This window comes from Plectropomus leopardus, chromosome 14 (genome assembly GCF_008729295.1).
Source record: "Plectropomus leopardus isolate mb chromosome 14, YSFRI_Pleo_2.0, whole genome shotgun sequence".
Taxonomy (NCBI): domain Eukaryota; kingdom Metazoa; phylum Chordata; class Actinopteri; order Perciformes; family Serranidae; genus Plectropomus; species Plectropomus leopardus.
In genome coordinates, this window is record NC_056476.1 from 13,032,789 (window position 1) to 13,053,649 (window position 20,861).

At 39.2% G+C, this 20,861-nt stretch overlaps 1 protein-coding gene across 3 annotated transcripts in view; it reads left to right on the top strand.

Annotated features, from left to right (window-relative positions):
* The first annotated feature begins 960 nt into the window (after positions 1–960).
* Positions 961–20,861, top strand: part of pacrg (PARK2 co-regulated) — a 178,765-nt gene continuing 158,864 nt past the window's right edge. For all 3 annotated transcript variants that reach the window (XR_006106530.1, XR_006106531.1, XM_042501183.1), the window contains exon 1: positions 961–1,101. Coding sequence is in view for 1 of the 3 variants with exons in the window: in XM_042501183.1 (XP_042357117.1) it covers positions 1,033–1,101 (69 nt within the window). In the remaining 2 variants the exon portion in view is untranslated. The remainder of the gene's footprint in view (positions 1,102–20,861) is intronic.

A 20,861-nucleotide genomic window follows, 5' to 3' on the forward strand; every position in this document is an offset into this window, starting at 1 on the left:
CCTAATTTTTTAAAATTATGTCCATCATTATTGTCATTTAAGTCTAACGTGAAAATAACATGTATGTTTAATGATTTAGCTGTGTTGATGTGTACATTTCTCTGTTCCATTTGTGATTATCATAACTACTTGTTTGTCTGTTGTATTGTCATGGCAAGGACAGAAATGCCTTTGTTATTTTAATAAACTGTAAATTCTAGAGGGGAACTTTTTACTATTAGCCCCTTTGGGTTTCTTAACTCTCCTGCACAAACCTTACTATATGTTTGTTTTTATTTACTTGTTTTTAATCACATCTTGTTTTGTTACCGAAATTCAAATTCAGTCCAATCTATATTTTTTTTATAATCAGAGCAAAGGACATACATGTCCTGTCAGCTGATTTTACTGACATACTTTTGAAAAAAAAAAAAAAAATTTAGTGACAATACATAAAACATACTGTACAAAGAAGTCATTAATTTACTCATTATTCTTTAAGTCAAAATGGCCTTAATGTAGTGTTTAGTTTCATTTTCAACCACATTAAATGAAAGTTAGAATGGCTAAATTTAATTCTAAGTGTTGTATTATTGTTATTGTAAATACTAAACAGTACATTTTCCCAGTAGAAAAAAATTAGTCAGTATTATCAATAATATCCCAGAATTTATCTTTCCAAAATTGGTTAGTGTTATGTCATTCACATAAACTGCAAAACATCCACACAGGAAATACAAAACGACCCATTTACAATATTTGTGTTGACAAATTTGAAACCGTCCATATATTATATGTAAAGCTTGTTTTGGACACTCAGACATTCTCTACTGATTCACCACGACACTTTGCTCTGCTTAGTTTCAGCAGTGCTACGGAATTTCCATGGCAACATGGAAACACACGTCTCTGCAGCAACCAGACCAAAGCGTCTCCTGAGTTGCTTAGCAACCACTACAAAATGTTTGAGAGCCACACAAGTGTTAATTAGTTAGCAACATTGCTCCTCATTTTCCGTGTAGACTTTAATTTCAGAGGACAAAACCCGTGGATATGTCGAGAAACAAGACGGAGCTAAAAACACAAGGCTTCACCGTGAAGGCCACCATGAAGAACTCCGTGGTGAGTGAAGTTATTTGACGACGTTGTCAATTATTGTATGCTAACGTGCGGCTAACGTTAGCTTTCGCAGTTTATGTAACGTTAGCATAAATTTAAACGGTTTTATTCCTAAACAGTCGACTGACAAGTGACTATATAGCTTTTTTACGGTATGTCATTTGTTATTGAAGAAGTTATGATAAAGTGTAATGTGATGTTAGGGATAAAAAGTGCATATTTAGCCCGAGGTAACGATAGTTAATTTCATATTCAGGTTTTCACAGTCCTGGCTTGCTACACTGTGCTACTTGACAGCAGTGGTGGAGGAAGTAGTAACTTTATTTACTGAAGTAGAAGTACGCTTCTAATACCACGCTGTGAAAATGCTTAGTTAAAAGTAAAAGTAATGCGTTAAAAACGTTAGTGAAGTAATAGTAAGTAAGTATAGTCAGGAAAATATACTTAAGGTATGAAAAGAAAAAGTACCCAATTCAGAATTTGTGTTTCTTTTCTTTTTTTAATAAAAAAAAAAAAACCCAAACAAAATTCAAAACTAATAAAAAGAGAAGAGATAAAAAGAAAATGACTTAAATGTGTATTAAAATAATTGCCAAAGTACTCAACTCAGGAAAAATAAATAAAACAAGTCAAAAACACAAAACTATTAAAAAGGGGGAAAAAATGAAAATGATTGAAATGTCTATTAAAATTGTTGCCAAATTACCAATTTCAGAAAACTAAACAAAAAAACCCTATTTTTTTCAAACAAAGAGGAAAGATAAAAAAGGAAGAAAATGACTCAAATGTTTATCAAAATAGTTGCCACTTAATTATGTATTGATCAACTAATTGATTATTAACTTATCATTTCAGCTGTACTTGTATAAACTATTTAACTAGTTTAATTTGTAACAAAACATCATATTTTGTACACGTCTTGTGTACACGACTTATAGCTAACCACTAACATCCCAGATCAAGCTATTGCACTGGACGGACCTTGTTCAGAGCTGAAAGGACCCAAGACTCAGATGGAAATTCAAAAAATGCACTGCAGGAATTGGATGTTGTTAAACTTTATTGCTGTAAAGTGAAAATACAACACTTCCCTCTGAAATGTAGTGGAGTAAAAGACTCAGGTCAAGTACAAGCATCTGGAAGTACAGAACTTTTTTTTAAATGTACTTAGTTACTTTTCACCACTGCTTAAGTTGACAGTGGTGGGTGAAGTACCTAAGAGCAACACTTGAGTAAAAGTACAGATTTCTAGACTATAACCGAGTAAAACTTTTAAAGTATCTGAAATTTACTCTTCTCATGTATCAAAAGTCATTTGAGTGTATTAGATAACTATTGAAAGCAAAAGTAGCCTCCAAGTAAATGCTGTTAATATCAAGGCAAGCTGACATAATTTTGAGAATTATAAAGTTTATTTCTATGTAGGATGTACACCGCAGTAAAAACTGGGCCTACTTTACATTTAAATAAAACATGTTCTTTTCACAACTTAAAAGACATGAAAAGCATAATATTTTATATACACATGCACACAAACACATAAATAAAAACAAGACTTTGTGATGAAGTAAAGTACTAAAAAATAAGAGTATTTATCCAAAACCAGGAACTAAGGAAACACTGCCATAAGTGAGTTAACACCATGGGCAGAATAAAACCTATAAATAGAAAGATACAAATTAATAAGTAAATAAATAAACAAATAGTAAAAACAATAACAGTAATAATAAAAGATAATAAGTAAAATACTCAAACTGTAACTAAGAAGTAATGACAAGATGACAGCACAAAGTAAAAATAAGAAATAAATATGTTCAAAATAATTAAATGATTTCTGAAGTATAGTAAAACTCTTAAACAGTTTAAAATGTATAAACACATGGTTAATACATAAATAGATAAAGTTCAAATAAAAGCCAAACTAAAAAGTGACGGGACATATGACATATAATTACTTCATGACATTACAACACTGCTTTCAAATGTTTGAAACATCGCAGACATGAGCTGCATATTAGTGTCAGAGGCACAGAGAGGCTGAGTGCTTTGTGCGGTAGGTTACATGGAGAGTGACAGTCTGGACTCCCACATGCTGCCATCAGTGTGGCACCACTGTCTAGGTTAAGTTACAATTGATGGAAAAGGATCAAGGGAGGGGGCAACCTCTTACATGCTGCTTTAAATTATCCTCTTACGCTCTCTAGTCCTCTGTCATTTCTCTGTTGTTATTCAGCGCAACCTATCATCTTTCTGCTCCTTGTGCAGAGCAAAAATCTCAACACTAAATAGCCCACAGAGATTGGATAAAGGAAAAAACATGCCTAACATATTCTCTCCAACCATCATGTGTGTTTGTGTGTGTCTAACTCTTTTGGTCACACAAGCTTGGGTGGGTTTCACACAAGTATGGGGAACTCTAAAATTATCCAATAACTTTTATGGGCTCAAATGACACTTTTAGAACCCATTCGAAAGCTATAACACAATAATTAGACACTATGAAACTCAGAAGCCATATGCTAAGAAAAATGCAAATGTATTTTTTTTTATGACATCTTGGATACCACATGAACACAAAAGGGGAATGTTTTATAGATGAACATATTTGTGGGGTAATTGGAGTTGTACGAAGCACATGATTTGAGTATAATTTTACAAGTTTAGAGTCATCTATTTGTTTTCTTGGCCCCCAAAGCTTTTATGTGTTCTGTATAAACTATTGTGCACTTATTTTTGTACTCATGCCCTTTGTCTTTTTCTGGGACAAACAAACAGAGGTTTCCTGGACTATTACTTCCTTCCAGAGCAGTCCCCAACTGTGTTGAAGGGGCTTACTAATTTCCAAAGACAGTCATGTCGGGTATTCCTCTCCTCTCATTTACTGCAAATGAAGATGGATCAGGAAAGTGTAATAGGTTTGTATAGCAGAGGACATCAGTCTTTATCGATTAACTGTATTGATTGGTCAGTAAAACTAGCTTTTGTGCCACCAAAAAATAAATTATTAGAAGAAATCTGGACTAGCTGTATCTGGGGTAGGTCTGCCTTTCTCTTTAAATTTATTATTAAGATGTGTTACACCTTTGTTGTCACAGTATTCCATGTTTTAGTGCACTTGCAGAATTGTGTTTGAATATCTTGTAAAAATAGGGTCATGCATGAAACTGGCTTTTCTACGGAAGCAAACAAGAGACATAAGTATTTGAATTCCTCCCAGCAGCACAATTACACAGGAAACCTTTTTGTGGTGCGCACAAACCAGAGCTTATCAGTGTTTTTGTGAGGTCAAATTTAACATAAAATGTGCCATCACACCTTTTTCACACTGTGTTGACACCTGCGTTGATAATTATAGTCCTCCTCTGCTGTCGATCTTTTGCTGTATAAGTTTGGCTCATTTTACATGAATAAGTCACAAGACTGTCAGTCTTACTTGAGACTCGCAGTTACTCAAAGGCAAGTTAAGTTGAAGTTCACCTTTTCTCATCAGAGGACCTTGGTTCAGTCAGTGTGAGGAGGAGAGTTATGTTGTGCTTCGCTCTGTTTTAGTGGCATTCAGTATTATATATCAGGAACACAGTCTGAGATGACTCACATATTACTTCTCCTTGCTTTTAGTTCTCACTTGGCACTTTTGCACAGAGGCAGTTGCAGCTGGTGAGCAACAAAGCATGCCACAGACAGTCATATTGCTTAAATTGACAGATTGAGGCATTCTTTTGCTCTCACTTGCCTGATCTCTCAGGCAATTATCCCCAACCTATTTTTTAGAGACAACACCAAGCTTGTCATTAGAACCGCTTTATTTAAGAGTGGAAATGAAGACAGGTGGCTTACAGAATAAGGATTTCTTTTTTAGAATATTTCCTACATGCAAACTTGGCAACTTGTCATTGTCTTTTTTTTTGTCAGGGATATGGTAAAACCCCCTTCAGGAAGTTCCAAGAATACCTTATATTTAGATTTCTGTGTTTTGTATTGATGCTTTTTATGTTGACAGTTGTGATTTGGTTCCTGGTGAAACGAGAGCACTGCATCAAACGTTAAAGCATCTGTGGTCAGCAGTAATTCAATGAATGAGTTTTAGGAAAATGTCAGTTTAATATTTTGTGTCAGCAATCCCCCAGCTTCACTTCTCTATCTTTTCTACTTCTAAAATGTTGACTGTCTAGTCTTGGGTACTTTGATGCAGACAATTTAACTAGGTCCACGTCTCTGATCCACTAAGTTTTTTTCCAGACAGCTATTGCCTTGTTACGTTCATATTGCACTTAAAGGAATCTGGCCCATGTGATAAATACGAGTGGAAGAGCTGCACAGTTCTGATGACAACAGTAAATACCTGACACTGAATCTGCAGTTCTGTTTTTTTCTATAACATGGACTGCCTTGAGATGCAAAAAAAAAAGGCAGACAGAGCTATCATTGACTTCCTCCTCCTTTTCTGAAGGTCATAAACAAATCTCTTGTCAAGAGCCTTTCGCAAGGAGGGCTCCTGCAAAGCCCTTTAATATTCACCATCTCCCCAGAGGATCTGCTATGTCTGAAACGTGAATGATACTCCCACACTGCCGTAGCACTGGCTAAATCCTCAATGAAAACTATTACATTTTTCAGAGGCTCACTTGTGTCTGTTGCCTTCTGTTTTTTTCCCCCTCCCCTGTGGTCACTGACATATTGCTCCAGAGTGGGCTTCGTGGAGAGCTGTGATTTGTAGGTAACGACAAGGCCATTTCAAGCCTTGAAAGGGTGTGGGGACTTGAAGCATAGGCTTATTATGCTTTAAAGTATTTGTGGTCATAGAAATTGAATCAATAGCACAGGCCCCTAAACCCCCCCGCCCCCACCCCCGTCCGTTTTTTTTCTCTAGTGATTCATCCCCAAGCATTTAAAGAGAAAAAAGATGCACATTACATTCTGGTGGGAGGTCGTCACCTTGTGTTTCAGACAGAGGGGAGAACAAAGCTGTTATTTTCTGTGTCAGAGGCTTATTTCAGCTTGGTGACAAAAAATAGCAAGGGTTTGGGGACAGAGTGCAAACACCTGCACAGTGTTGTGACATGAATGGACACACATAGTGTAGATGTGAACACCGTAGTCCACATAGAAAAAGGAAGAGAAGATATTCATTTTCTTTAATATGACTGACTGATATGGATAAAATTGTTTTTCATGGTTGAATCATGAGAAATATTCTGTCTTTTGCCAATCCAGGAAATTAGATTTCTGTCAAATCAAGATACTTCAAAAATGAGTTCATAGTACAAAAATTGTAGAAATCCCATATTGCCTCAACGCAGTTCTGATCTTTGATTTGCAACGTTGTCCACAATGATACAACAGATGTTTTTCTTGGCAGAGATTCTTGCTTCCTTCAGATGGTGTCGTGTTTAAAGTGTTCACGATAAGAGTCCATATGTACCCCCCCCCCCCCCCGTGGTATTAACAACCTTTAAAGTGGAATTTCTGAGAGCTCAGAGTTAATGAGTTGTGACGTGTTTGCTGATGTTGTGAGAAATGGCGCAGACCATGGAAGTTCTCTTTTTGGTGGACAGTAAGTAGGCCTAATATATAAATATATTTTTAGTCATATGCAGCTTTCCTTAATAATTTAAGAATATCTGAGGAAAATTTTGATTTTCTCGCCTCTTTTTTTTTCTTTTTTTTTTTACATCTTTGCATTTCTTGCATTACATTACTCACTTGCTAGATTACTAGATTGTTAGCTTTAGTGGCCTGTAGATGCCGACAATAGAATCCATCTTGCCGTTGCTAAGCAGCAGTAATCCCACTCAGCCACTTGAACGCCAAACATATTGTGTAAGGGTTGAAAGATTATCGGCCTGGCTTATTATTGGGGCCGATATTTGGCATTTTGCTGATCATCTGTATTAGCGTTTTATTTTAATGATCGCTGATAAAATTAATAAATTTAAAAAGTGTAAAAAACATAGTCAGCATGGGAGGAACTTCTCCTGTGTAAAACCTCAGGGAGCAATTTTTATTAATTCTTTGTTTATTTAAATTATCACTATTTTAAAAAGTTCCTGGGAACTTGCTGTATATGATGTTAAAAATTTCAGTTTTGATTAAACATTTGCTAAAGGCATTTAAACTAAGTTTTGTGTTGGAGTTTGTTATATTGTATAGCTCAAAGTTTACATAAATCCCCATTTGGCCCAACCCAGTTATGCTGTGCATTTTGCTTTTTTCTAGCCTGATACTCAAACAGAATTGCCATTTTGTTTAAGCTCATTCATTCAACCTGACGTTGTGTTTATTGGCTATCTTCTTGTAATGGAAGGGATGTTTCATTTTATTTTGCCTTAACTATTCAGCAGTGCATAACTTATTCATCACCAGAAAGCATTTTCAGTTAATATGGACATGCAGGTCGCAGCTACCAGGAGCAGTTAATCAGACAGAATATGTTGCTTGAGGAGTTTGTATTTGTGTAGGTCTTACAACAACTTACACAGCAGCATTGATCTCATCCACGCTTGTCAAAGCCTGGCCATTTTTGGTGGATTTTGCTTGGTAGCTATCTAGTTTTTAGTTATTCCAGCTAGAAAGCTCTGAATTGTTGGCTGTTTCTCCACTGGTGGGAGTAGTCATTTATAATACAACATTTGACCCTAAATGACAGAACAAATCAGAGATATGGGCAACGATTCAGAGGTGTGGAACCAGGCTAGCTCATTCAATCTCTCAGTTTAAACACATAAGCAAAATCATTTGGTTCATAGCTATTGAACTCACTCTGGATCAGTCATGTAGATAGGGTACAATTGATTTATAGACTCCTGAAGAAGTGGAATATGTGACCTTAGATCGTCATCATGCCCTGTTATTGATCTATATAGTCTGTAATTTGTTAGATGTTTGCCATAACACATCCTCCAGTATTTCCTCTTTTGTGTACTGCTTTTACACTTTAACAGAAACAGAGAATATTGTCAAGGTCTCAAGTGTTGTGAAGCAGGAAATGCTCCTTAATGAAAAGACATGAAAGAAAGGACTTAAGTTCTATAAATGTTTCTACACTCTCCTGTGTCCTACACTACATATACAACCCAACACACACTAAAGAACATGGACATGATCCTCTTTGAGACACCACATTGCACAGTTCACCTGAGAGGGCAAATCGATACAAACTACACCTGATCCCAACCTCAACTTGTGGCGTGGGTCTGGAGATGTTGAGCCGATAGACCACTTTTATAACATGTACACCTCATTTACTGTTTGCTTGGCCCCCAGGATAAAAATTGAGCTGGCAAACATCGTCCCCAAGTCTGCTACAACCCTCCCTGCAACTCGCCAACCCCTTTCCCCCGCAGCCCCACCGTCATCCCTGGCTCACCCCACTAACCCCGGGGGACAGATGGAGACTCCATGCTAGCAAACGTGACCTCCATATCTTATTCCTTTCCTCCCCCACAGCATCATCATTATATACCTGAGCAGATGTCTCAGCCTCGATGCTGTCCCACTCTCTGTCTTTATCTTTCTCTCCCTCTCTCTCTGTTTTTATCTCTCTTTTACTTTCTCTGCTTAACCTTCATTCAACCACGTAGGAAAATATTTTGCGCTCAGAAACAGTGGCTTTCTCTTCAGTAATGTAATGATAAAACTAACACGAATCTGCAATATAATAACAAAAATAATGAGATCGGAGGAGGGACAAATACACCAAATGGCGTGGTAGGAAAAAAATGGTTACAGTTTTTTAGTGCATGCCATTTTTAAAGTTATGTGCACAAATGCATGTACTAAGAAAAGGGTATTTTCAGCTGTGGCTGTTGAAGTTTACGTCAGAGATGTGTTGATTTGCATCTCAGCTATTTGCCTTTGACACTCTAACCAATGAATGTCACCCTAATAAATTGAGCCATCTGAACAAATTAAACAAGTGACAGTTTAGAATTGATCCTTGATTAGGGTTTAAATTAGTCAAGAATTTCAGTGCAACCTGATTAAATGTAATCTCACTTTAAATTGCAACATAAACCTAGTTAAAATGCTGTCTTAAATTTAATCTAGTTTAGAATTAATTCATCTTTAAAAGTTATCTAATAGTCTGATGTGTATCAGTTAAAGCTTGATTTAAGATGATTAAATCCTTGCTTCTATTCACTGAAATACCATGGGATGGAGAAATCATAACAAACAGAACATGAACACAGCATGGGTAAGATGGCAGCAAGTCTGCGATATAAGAAGCCCATTGTCAATTATATGGATTGCAGGCAGTTGTTGACCAAGATTGAATCCTTGAAAGCTTTTATGGAGATGAATCTGTCTATTTATTATTTTCACTCGCAGTCAAAATCATTCTTCCCCATCTCTCCAAACACATTTACCTGACGCAGGAACTCGTAATGTGCCCAGCGTGATACATAAATTGGCCATGAAGCTGGTAGGGTGTTTTGTGTCCGTGTTGTGCACGGGACATGCCTATACAGGTAAAAGTAAATTGAGCAGGTTTCCGCTGTTGCTGTAGATTCCCTCACCTGTCTGCTTGCCTGCCTATCTTGAACTGCCCCATGGAAGTGTTTTCTAAACCAGCGGTGCTTGTAGACACACACACCCTCACACACACTAAAACTGTTTTTCTGCATCCTTCCTTCTGCTCCTGCACGCTCGCCTTATCAGCACCAGAAGCCTGTAGTCCATCCCGGTAAGCAGCTGGGTTATTGGAGGAAGAATTGAGTCATGGTAAAAAAGGTTAAATTGGCAATGGGCTCTGGAGGCCTCCTGGCGTTTCCATTACTATCGATCAACCACGGCGCCTAAAGGCCTTGAGTGGACGGAGCATTGGCTGACTTGGAAATCTTACAGTTTCCCTCATAACTTTTGACTTTGTTGACTTTGGCTGTCTTGCACCTTACTTTAAAGCAGTGGAAAAAGACTGACCCAAATAGAAGCACATTTTCACCATTGTTCAAGGATACTAGAAAATACTCTCTTAAAGGGACAGACACATTCACTTCAGACTGTGATGAGGCCAAAAAGATTAAAGGGAGGGTTTGTCATTTTATACTTTCTTTGTAAAATAAATAAATGAGTCACAATAATAAAAGGCTAATGCACTTCAGAGCTATTCATTCATTCATATTGTCAAGCACGGACTGGTCATTGGATTGATTTTAATAACTTCGAAGAAGTCTACTTAAAGTGTGCACTGTGCAGCTGTATTATCAGGAAAATAGAAGTATCATATTGAGAGTGGTATCGGCAGATACTCAATATGAAATGACATGGATTGGATTTTGGATTTGGATTTTTTTTATACTTTGCTTTGATCCACTAGAAACAAAGACTTGGTCTTTTGTTCATATTAAAAATCAACATTTCATTACAAGATGAATTTGTTCAAACTTACAAGAGGTAATTTCTTTGCTTGATGCTCCTCTCACCAGGTATTAGATAGATTAGGTCGTAATTGATAGCATGCTATCTGAAGTGCATGACTGCTGAAATGTCTGTGACCTTTTCCATGGTTGAGGAAAATACCATCTGGAAACTTCAGTCAGATATGAAGAAGTACTTCCACAGCCTTCTATCATGGCCTTGTAGGAAGTGCTTGGCTGATTATGTCTATTATGTTTGCTTTCCTCAGAGCTTGGTTGACAATTACACTGGCCTCTGTGTTTGTTATGTTCTCCTTCAAGCCCTTGTAGCTTGCATTCTAATTAGATGGCTTTTAATGGAGAATGTTTATTGCTCCTTGCAGGGCCTCTATTTTCCGCTCTAGAGTTAATTAGCCCTATGTCATGTGATAACCAGTGCAGAGGACATCCAGGCCTGTGCCTCTTCTATGTGCAGTGTCCCTCTTGTATCAAAAGCAAGAAAGCAGGGTGGTCTCAGTTATATTTAAAGCACATATGAGGACATACTTTGATGTTGCTATATTTAACATATGCACGCTGAGTTTCCTGTAAATGATTAGAAATGACCATATAATCAATTAGCTTACGTTGTATGTTGTCAGCTAATGTGCAGCTTTTACAGGCTTGACGACAGTAAGTCAGTAAAGTGATTATTTTATGCAACACAAATCAGGCTGTTAAGTTTCACTGGCTTTCAAGCTTTAAGTATTTTCTCTAAAAGAATTGATGTACAGTATACCATTAATTTCTTGCAACACTCGAAAATAGAAATATAGAATAAAAAATCATTATTTTGGCAGCCTACTTATCATATAAGGACACCTCGGTTGTTTTAATTTTAGTATTATTGAGTTGTATTGAGCTGCTTTGCATACTAATGTGTATGCTAATGTACCTAACAACAAAATGAACAGTTCTTGATGTAGGGAGGTATTAATTAAAATAAAAGTACCTCTAACTGAAACATTCAGTATGTTAGATGTTAACAATAAAACGTTGGCTGGAAAGTACTGAAAAATAGATTATTATCTGCAGGAAAACAGTTAACTTACGCTCTCATTAATGCATTTGTATACGTTTTTGGTTACTAATTGGACTAACTATTTCTCAACTTGCTATCCCTGGAGGCCTCTTTTGTAGAATGACAGAAGACCAGGGGCCAATTCATAAACAAACATTATTAACATCTATGAATTCCCAGTTTTTAACCTTTCGACATTTACTGTCCTTACTCATCTTTGCCAAGAGGCAAATCCAGTTGCAGTGGCCCTGCAGAGGCCAGATGTAGGCAGGAGTGTTTCTAGATTTTAAAGACGTTCAAGGCTTAGTCCGGACTTCTTTAGCGGTCCAAGGTCAATTTTGATGCTTTTGTATGCGCTTCTGGCACCTTGTTAACATTCAAAGTACAAAAAAAATATTCCCACTTTAAATCTATTTATTTCTATTGTGAATTTGCGTAATAGTCGGTATGCCACCTGGCACCCTATCCCAGGCCACATTTGGCCCACAGGCAAACAACAATCTGTGACCAATTTTTTATCTTTGGTGTGGCAATTTGTCTGTATTTCATTGTGATTTTTAAACCTATTCCTCTTGTCATAACAAAAACATTTGTCATAACATTTTTTACTTAATTCAGTTACTTCCAAGTTAAGTCAGTTTTCATCAGCTGTTTACATGATTGTGTAACATATTATTAAGTTGTGTCTCTGTGTCTTCATGTAAATATACCTGTTACTAATGACACATACTGCCCTAGTGTCCATACTCCGGATGATTAAACTTCATCTGAAATGAGGCTATGCTTAAGTGTATTAAACTGACAGGACATTAGCCTTTTATTCACCCATCCTCCGTCATTATCATCCTTCAGACTGACTTGTCCTTGCTAGAGGAGAATAGGCCCTTCTTAGTGTAGGCGCGTGTGCAACAGGGTCATACGTGGCAGCTTACATACTGCCTACATCAACATTATAGGAACCAGTGGCAGAAAAATCAATGTATCTGACAAACACTGTTGTTCCAATCCAATAATGCCAAATGGTGGCCTTTGTTTCACTACCCCCCCACTTTGAAAATGTTTTAAAATCACCATCAATGCAATAACATTGGCCTGACCTTTTGAATTTTTGCTGACCAGCGCAGAGACCAAAATGGGCTGCATATGTCTGTAATCCCTCAAGGACAAAGAAGAAATCCGCCATGCATTAGTGATACATAGCATTTGCAGCCTTGTAAGAAAGAACAAAAACTTATTAAAGGTGGAGTCTATTATTCTGGAGAAAGACTCTTGATAATCAAACTCAAAACCAAAACAAACACGCACTCCATCAGAAGGTCAACCCCACCAAACTCATGGATGCAAATTTTCATGGCAGCGACAGTAACGCAACTGTGAGCCAGCTGACCGAAAGAGCAATGTGGGAGAAGCCACAGCCTCAGTGAATAATGTTTCACAGGTGAATGTGTAATTCCAAAGGAAAGAATGTGAGGTCGTCTGCTGCAGTATGTAAAAAAAAAAAAAATACACAGACTATCAGCTACCTGCTGTAACATCTTCAATTCAGCCAAAGCAAACCCTGGTGCTGGCAGTCTTATCTCAGACCGCTCCATCTCCTCGCCAGCTGGATCAACAGTTTTCTGTTGCTGGGTAGACAGAGTGCTGCCCCTGGCCACCAAAACACTGAGACACCCGGTGCTGGGATCTCTAGAGCTGCCATTCACTGTCCTCCCAGCTAATTCACACATGAATCACTGAATCAGAAACGCTATAATACGCTTGCTATAATAGTGTAGCTCCTCCGCTTATGAGCGAGGACGGGACGCGGGTTAAATGTGTTTGGTTGTTAGGGTTAGGGACTGTTCTTTATGTATGGTGCAAAACGGGTCATGCATTTTGGAAAAAAAAAAAACACTGGGAGAGACTTGTGTTTTTCATTTTGACTTAGGTGAGGGACATACAACTTTAAATGGTAGTATTTTTAATTTATTTTAATTTTTTGAATTAAAGTTATTTATGGTTTGGGGGAGTGTTTGATTAGAAAAACACTTATAGCTTCAGGGAGGGTCAGGATTGGAAAAAAAAGGCACCCCAGCCACCCTTCTCCTCTGAAAAATAACATACAGTCCCTTGGAAGAGGGAGAGGCAGAGCATGGAGATGTTTGTTTGTAGCTCAGCTTTACAAGGAAGGTAAGGTTATCTGCATCAATCCAAACAATCCACTGTGCTAGCAAATGTGTGTTTTTAGGTTTCTAAAAGCATTGTAAGCATTTAACAGCAAACAGACCGAACAGTGACACAGCATGTGATGTAACTAAAGTTAGTCAGCCTGTGGGTTAGCATTAGCATCTGTTGCTACAGACATTGCTTAACATGAAGAGAGGACTGTGCATGAGCACAAACGCTCCCTGTCGCTATGGCTACAATAGTGCTTTATATCTCGGGCCGGGCATCTTTGTTTATTGCCCATTTACAGAACCAGGGCTGATTTTTTTCAGGCCACACAGAACGGACAGCTAGCAGACTATGAGGAGAATATGTCTGCTGTAGTTGACAGAAAGTGTATTGGATTAGAATCACAGACTGCACCTGTAAGGGAATATGCTCTCATAAGAGTAGAGGGATGGGAGGGCAGAGGAAAAGTGCACCAGTTCCACCATCTTGCAAACTGAATGCAGTTTAAACTGCACAGCAGCCAACTTCATAGATGGTGCTCCAGGGCTTCGGTGTTCTTCACCCACTGCCAAGAAAGCAAACCTGCAAACCCTTTGAGATGTGAAGTAGTGTGTACGTTCCCTTCAGAATTCCACCGAGGATTACTTTGCTATTTAGCTCATGCCTCGCATCCAGCTGAGTCAAAGTGCTCCCAGTCGAAGGTACGCTGGAGGCAACGGCTCTGCCCCAGCACGCTGGAGAAGGCAGGGAAAGGGAAAGGCTGGAGGGCAAAAGTACTCTGATACTGTCAGAAATGATCCACATCACGGCCTGGCACCTCTCTGCTCCAGCCACCTCTGCTCATTACCCTCGCCATCCGGAAACACCAAGCAAATTCTACTAACGAGTGTTTGACCAACACGGCGTGCTGTGGCAGAGGGAGACGTGCAACCTGTTCATGAGTCATTCTGTCTCTGTCACTCTCTCTCTCTTCTACTTTTCTCTCCGTCCTTTTCCTCTCTCTCCCTCCCACTCCCTTAAGACGGAGGAGAACAAAGGGAGAGACAGAAGAAAAGCAATATAACCTCTTGGCCCTTATCTGCGGAGCACACCAGAGCATGTCTGGCCTCAGACACAGCTTTGCCAGTCCTTTGAAGGCCCTCATCTCCCTTTGATTTCAGCCAAATGGTTCAGCACAGTGACAGATGCTCAACTTTCCATCTGTCACTCTGACACCCATCTCTTTAGTGTTGTCGAATCTAACTGACTTTGTTTGGGACTGTCTGTCTGGCTGTCTGAATAGGGTTGTGACACGGATGCTGATGTGGGTGCTAATGTAAGAGATTGTGATTTGGACCTTTAACTTGAAGCAGATAAAAAGAAAAACTCCCCGTCACTTCTTTAAGGTCGTCTGCGCCGTCTTGGCTGTATTTTTACATTAACATTTTAGACATTAAGTTGATGCTCTGATACTGAGTGATTTAACGAGGAGTCTAAGGGTCATCATCACATTACCTTGACAACATTCCTCTGAGATGGGCCACAAAAAGACATAAAAATTCAAGCCAAGGAGAGTCGTAGAAGGCAGCCTTTTTTATGAGAGGAAATTAGAGTGAGTGGAGGGGAAAGATATTGGAGAGCGTATATGATTCAGGAGGGAGGGGATGACGTAGCACACCTCTTAAATAGATGAGTGTTCATTTTATGATTGAGGATGAAAGGGATTCTGCTGCTCACACTGCACTTGGGAGGTCATATTTAACTCTTGCCTCAATAATAAACAGTAATACACTTTTTGTTTTCTTAGTTGTGTTTTTAAGCTCTTTTGTATCAACTTTAAGCTGTATCATTGGTGTTTTTGAGTATCTGTACTGCCTGGCTGTTTTTGCCAGCCCCTTAATCACTATGCTCATTCACACAGCCTTGATTTATGCTTATCATCAGAGGTGTGGGATAGAGGAGGTGGCACAGAAATACTCAAAGCCTAGACACCTGTTTCACTGTCTGAGCATCAGCATCCTGCATGCAGAGCAAGAGGTGCAGAAGCAGGAGGGGTGATTGGATAGGTGGATGGAAAGATGAATGGATCGGAGGAGCGAGAATTGATCAAATTGAAGTAGATCTGTATGACTTTCATCTAAAGCCTGAACTCTGAATATAAGTCAGAGGTGGCTGGCATAAAGTGCCTTGGGCATGTCTTTGCTTTAGCTCCATTTTATTTGTTTGTTTGTGTGACTGTGTGCAAGTGTGTCTTTGTGTGAGTGCCTCCCTTTAGCTCAGCCAAAAGCCAAAAGTGTTGCCTCTCTGTCTGAGAGAGCTGCTCCGGCATGCACAGTGTGAGATTTGAGGCGTCTGAGAAGTAGTGTGTTTTGAAGGCATCCGTGTGCCCTTTTTTTTCTTTGTCTCCTGAGCTACTTCGAAGGGTGGACTATCATTCAGAGCATTATCCTCACAGGAGGTCCCAAAAACAGACCTCTGCCCCATATATATCACCCACTGTTTCCTGTAACAACTACCGGGAGACCCTTTCCTCTCTGAGTCTGTGGAGTAAATATATTTTGTATTAAATGGCATTTTATGTCACAATCATGTAGGTAAAGGGAATAAAGAGGGAAAAGATTAAGTATGTGACTGCTAGAGGTGTAATGGACCATCTATTTGGATCAAAACATCAATTCAGTGATCAGCGATGCCATTGATCAATGCAAAGTTTAAACATCGATCCATATCATCATCTTTAGGATACGCCTTTCTTTTGAAATTCTGTGTCATGGCCAATCAGCGGCAGGCAGATAGTGTCAATCAGCCAAGAAAAAGTTGATGGGGACGGCGCTATCTACTCTGAAATAAATCAACATTGTTTAAAATGTTTTGGATTTTGGAGAAAATAAGGGTCAACAGACAGAACACATGTCATAAGTACACAATGATGTAATGGGCTTACTGGCCACATATTGTTACCTGCCTGGATGACATCTCACTCTGCTAACTTTTGGCAGCAACACAGCAACATTAGCCGCCTTGTCTCAGCAATGTTACACTGAAAAAATGTGCATGCACGTTGAAATTAAACAGTGCTGTTCTGTCCGGAGAACCAGTGACTTTAACCAACTATGAATAAGAAAAAGTATAATTAATGCACACTAATTGTTAAGCAAAACTGTTAACCGCTAGGCTAATTCATGAAGTGAATTAATACTTTGTGACTGGCAAAAAACAACTGCTTTGTCTGTGCAGCTTGACAGTTATTATTGAGCCAAACTTTATATTTTTGTTAAATGGTCCTGCTAATCCATGTTTTCTGGCTGTTGGGAGAAATTTGTTTTCAAGGCTTTAATCTTGATAGCCCTGAAGTTTTAGAAAAGATCATGGTTTTAAGTTCAAATGAAAACATTTCTTATCTCATATGCTGTTTGATGTGTGTTAGTGGAGTCACATTAAAATTAACTTTACTGCACAAAAATGGTTACAATTGATTATTATTATTATTAATTTATTATGTGATGTTGTTATCTTACATGGCCAAGCCCAAAATTGAAAGGAGTGCCAGGTTCTTCTGTAACAGACTGTGTTAAATGTGCAGATGATATCATTTCATATCAATCACAGTGCCCTGAACTGAATCAAATCTAAATCGTATCGTGGCAGACTTTGTGATATCGGCAAATATCATATTGTTGTCCAAAGAATTGATATATTGTATTGTGATGAAATTGGTGATTAACACCCTACTAGATGCATGCAGCTTGGTTTGACGGTGTCTTGGGTATCTTCTATCATTGATGTAGCCTTCAGTGTGCTCTCCCTCCATTTAATTTATGTAAAGGTCAAATTCCAGACCATGGTGAGCTTTGGTCTCTGCATGGTGTCTCTGTAAGCAAACCCCCAGCATCATTTTTAGCAGACGGCCTTACAGGCAGCAAGACTGATTTCCAGGAATAGAAAGTCACACTGGGCGAGTGATAAGACCAAGGGCCTGGGGTTCATTTTGCAATACATAGTAATCACCTAGATAATGTTCTTCACTGTTAAACAATATTCCCATATCAGAGGTAGAACCTGTATCTCTTGCCATGCGCAGTCTGCTTATCTCCCCATGCCTCCCTCCACTCCTCGGGGATCTGTCAGTGCTGGGCTACCTGTGACACTGCCTGTGAATGTGTGTGTGCGGTGGTGTGATGTGTGGTGACGCTGTAGACTGACCCACTCTCTCCTCTCTCATCTATGCGGCTGTCTGTCTGTGGCTCTGTGGTGAAATCGATGGCCTCCATGCTGCTCTGGGTGTGTCCTTCTCCTATTCCTTCCCCCTGTGGGCCTATTGCTGCCAAATCAAACCTTCCACAGCTCCCAGTGATGCTTTCTCAATAAAGCCTCAGCTGCATTCTCCTGCTTTGCCGTCACACTGCCTATCTGCTCATCTCATTGCCTGGTTCCAGCCTGCTTGCCGATCTAGCATCTCCCTGCCTGTCTGTTTATTTCTATGACTGCCTTATCTGCTTAGTTGACTGTCTCCTTACCTGCAAAACAAACTTACGTTTCAACTTTTGGGTGAGTCACGAAGCTATTCTGAGCTGGGGCCAGCACCTGATAACCACTCTAAAACAAGGAGTGTTGTCACCGACTCTGGGAAAATTTAAATTCTATGAGGTGGTTTTCAGACTGCCATAAATTAAATGTAGTTATGAGGATGTTTATTGACAGGAAGCTACTTATTTGGTGAATAAAATTGGGAGGACAGTTAAATTGCTCTTTCTCAGCAGCAGAAGTGGCAACTGCAGCAGGTCAGGGACGTAGTTTTCCTTCTGTGTCTCATTAATTTCATGGCCCAGTGCAGTGTTTTAATACCTTCAGGTGTCGTCACTGATTGGGGTTGTAAAGACAAAGCATTGGATCAGTGCGCGCCCCACTCTCTTAACTGCCATGACTAGAAAATGTGCTTCGTAGTCTAAGATGACACTCAGACATATAGTATACAAACTCATAGTCATGCATAAAAAAATCTTTTAAAAACTTTCAAAGACACACAAATACATGTCTCTTGTAGCCATGTATTCCATTGAGTTGTCATAAACATTTGCCTCTTTGCGTATGATGTTATTCACTGGTATGCTATAGAGATGGAGGGCAGGCAACTAGAGGTAGATATTACCAACACTGCACAAAGTCCTATGATTTGCGCTATTTATGGCTGTTCCAATCAATCAAATTGGGAATAAACAAGGGCCACTTTAAGGCCCAAAAACAGTAGGACATAAAGGGGAGAACAAAAGAGTTGAATGCAATTAGAGCTGTACCCCACCAAATTCTTTTCAGTTTAGACAGATTTGGCTTGTAAATTTGAATATTTGATGATTGGGTTTTGTTTTCCATTTAAAGTTTTAAAGTTTGAACTGGCTCCGGGAGACGTTTAGTGTGACCGCAGCATCCATGTAATGTAGTGAACAAGCTAAGTGTGCTAACAACAGATAGGAAATTTTGCCGACACTAGATATCAAACAAAAGACTGCAAATTGCCCTGACATGCATTTTGACACAACCTAGACTCAGATATTTAACTGAGTTTCACTAACTTGACTTAGGAGGTAGAAAATATCGGCCAAAGTTAATATTAGCCAGACAGCGGTGCATCCATGTAAATAGTTGAAATATAAAAAAGCTCATTTACTCACCAGGCCAAAAACAAGACAGTTGTTTCAGTCATGGACCTAACTTCACACAAAATAGTTTTAGTCTACTAGACGCTTGTAAATTTTCTTAGCCTCCTGAGCTTGTAACGTTAGGAGGTCGAGAGGACGAGATAATTTGTAACAGTGATCTTGTCCACACTGGGCAAATCTGTCAAATTGGAGGAAAAATTAGTTTTTCTCATTGTGTTTGGCTCACATCCAACAGGTTTCACTTTTGTGGCAATAACTGCTGCCTGCAGCTTCATCCAATCGTTTTATGAAGTCACGTTCCCCTATTTCCAGTTCACTTTGTATGAAATTATCATTCCCTGACCTCCATCTAAATTTTGTGCATCATAATAGAAAGGTGATTGCAAAAGGATTGTGGTAATTTTTGCTAACATAGTGTTGGGTGAAACTGTAAAATTTTGCTACATGATAAATCATATGGACTTAAGACAACCTTCACACGTATGTTTTACAGTACACCTGTGGGTTTACATGATTTGTATCAGTGTAGAGTCACATTGAAAGTGCATCTTGGCTGTAGTTCAGACTCATGTGAGTTGAACATTGTACGTGTTTCTTTTAAGTTTAGCCTCACAGTGCATGTGGTTTCCCGTTCACTTAACAACTAGTAAGAGTTGCTATATTCTGCCTTTGCCATGCAGGCTGATTCACTCTGAGCCATCATCTCAACTGTGGTTTGGTGATATGAATCAGCCAATAGGGCTCTGTAAGCACAAGGCTGCCCTGCTGCCTGGCTGATAAGTGGGCCACACAGAGAAGATGGAAAATACTCAGGGCATTCTCACTCCCTCTCTCTCCCTTGCTCTGTCTTGCTCGCTCTCTTTCACTTACTCTCCTCCCCTCCCACTCCCACCACAAACTCTTTCTTTCACACCCTGTTAACGTCTCCCTGTGTCTATGCTGTTCTTTTAAGTGATGGGGTTAAACTAGAGGAGACAGAAAACAGCGGGGCGCTCTTCAATGCTTGAAGCTTTTTTTTTTGAAGTTCTTCTTTAAAGTTATCCCTCTTGCACACAGTTCAATCGTAGGTGGCTGTCACCTGTTTCATCCTTGTGTCTTTGTAGTGACATGAGGTGTGTAGTGTCGTCTTTTCCTAGCGGTGTCGTCATTTTTCATTACAAACATCCCTGCCCTTGTGCCTCGGCGCGGTACAGTTGATGCAAAAGCCTGTGACATGGTGACAATTGTAAAGTGCGCCTCTATGGTCCTGTGAGCGCGGAACAAAAGACTCTGTTACCTCTCATCAGTCTGTGGTTTTCCCGTCCAGTGAGAGCTCTTTGCTCATTTGTTCTCATCTGACCTTGTCTCTCACAACAGGGCTAATTTCTACACATAATGAAACTCACGCGCAGACTGATTGCACTTCTTGCTGTTTGGTCATGAGAAATTAATGGAGTGCTGCACAAATATTGCAGATCTATTCTTCTGAAAGGAATCAGCCTCCCACCAGTCTATGTTTAGCCCTGCAGAGGGAATGAGTAAGCAAAAATATCCTGTCCAACGATTGTTTGACCATAT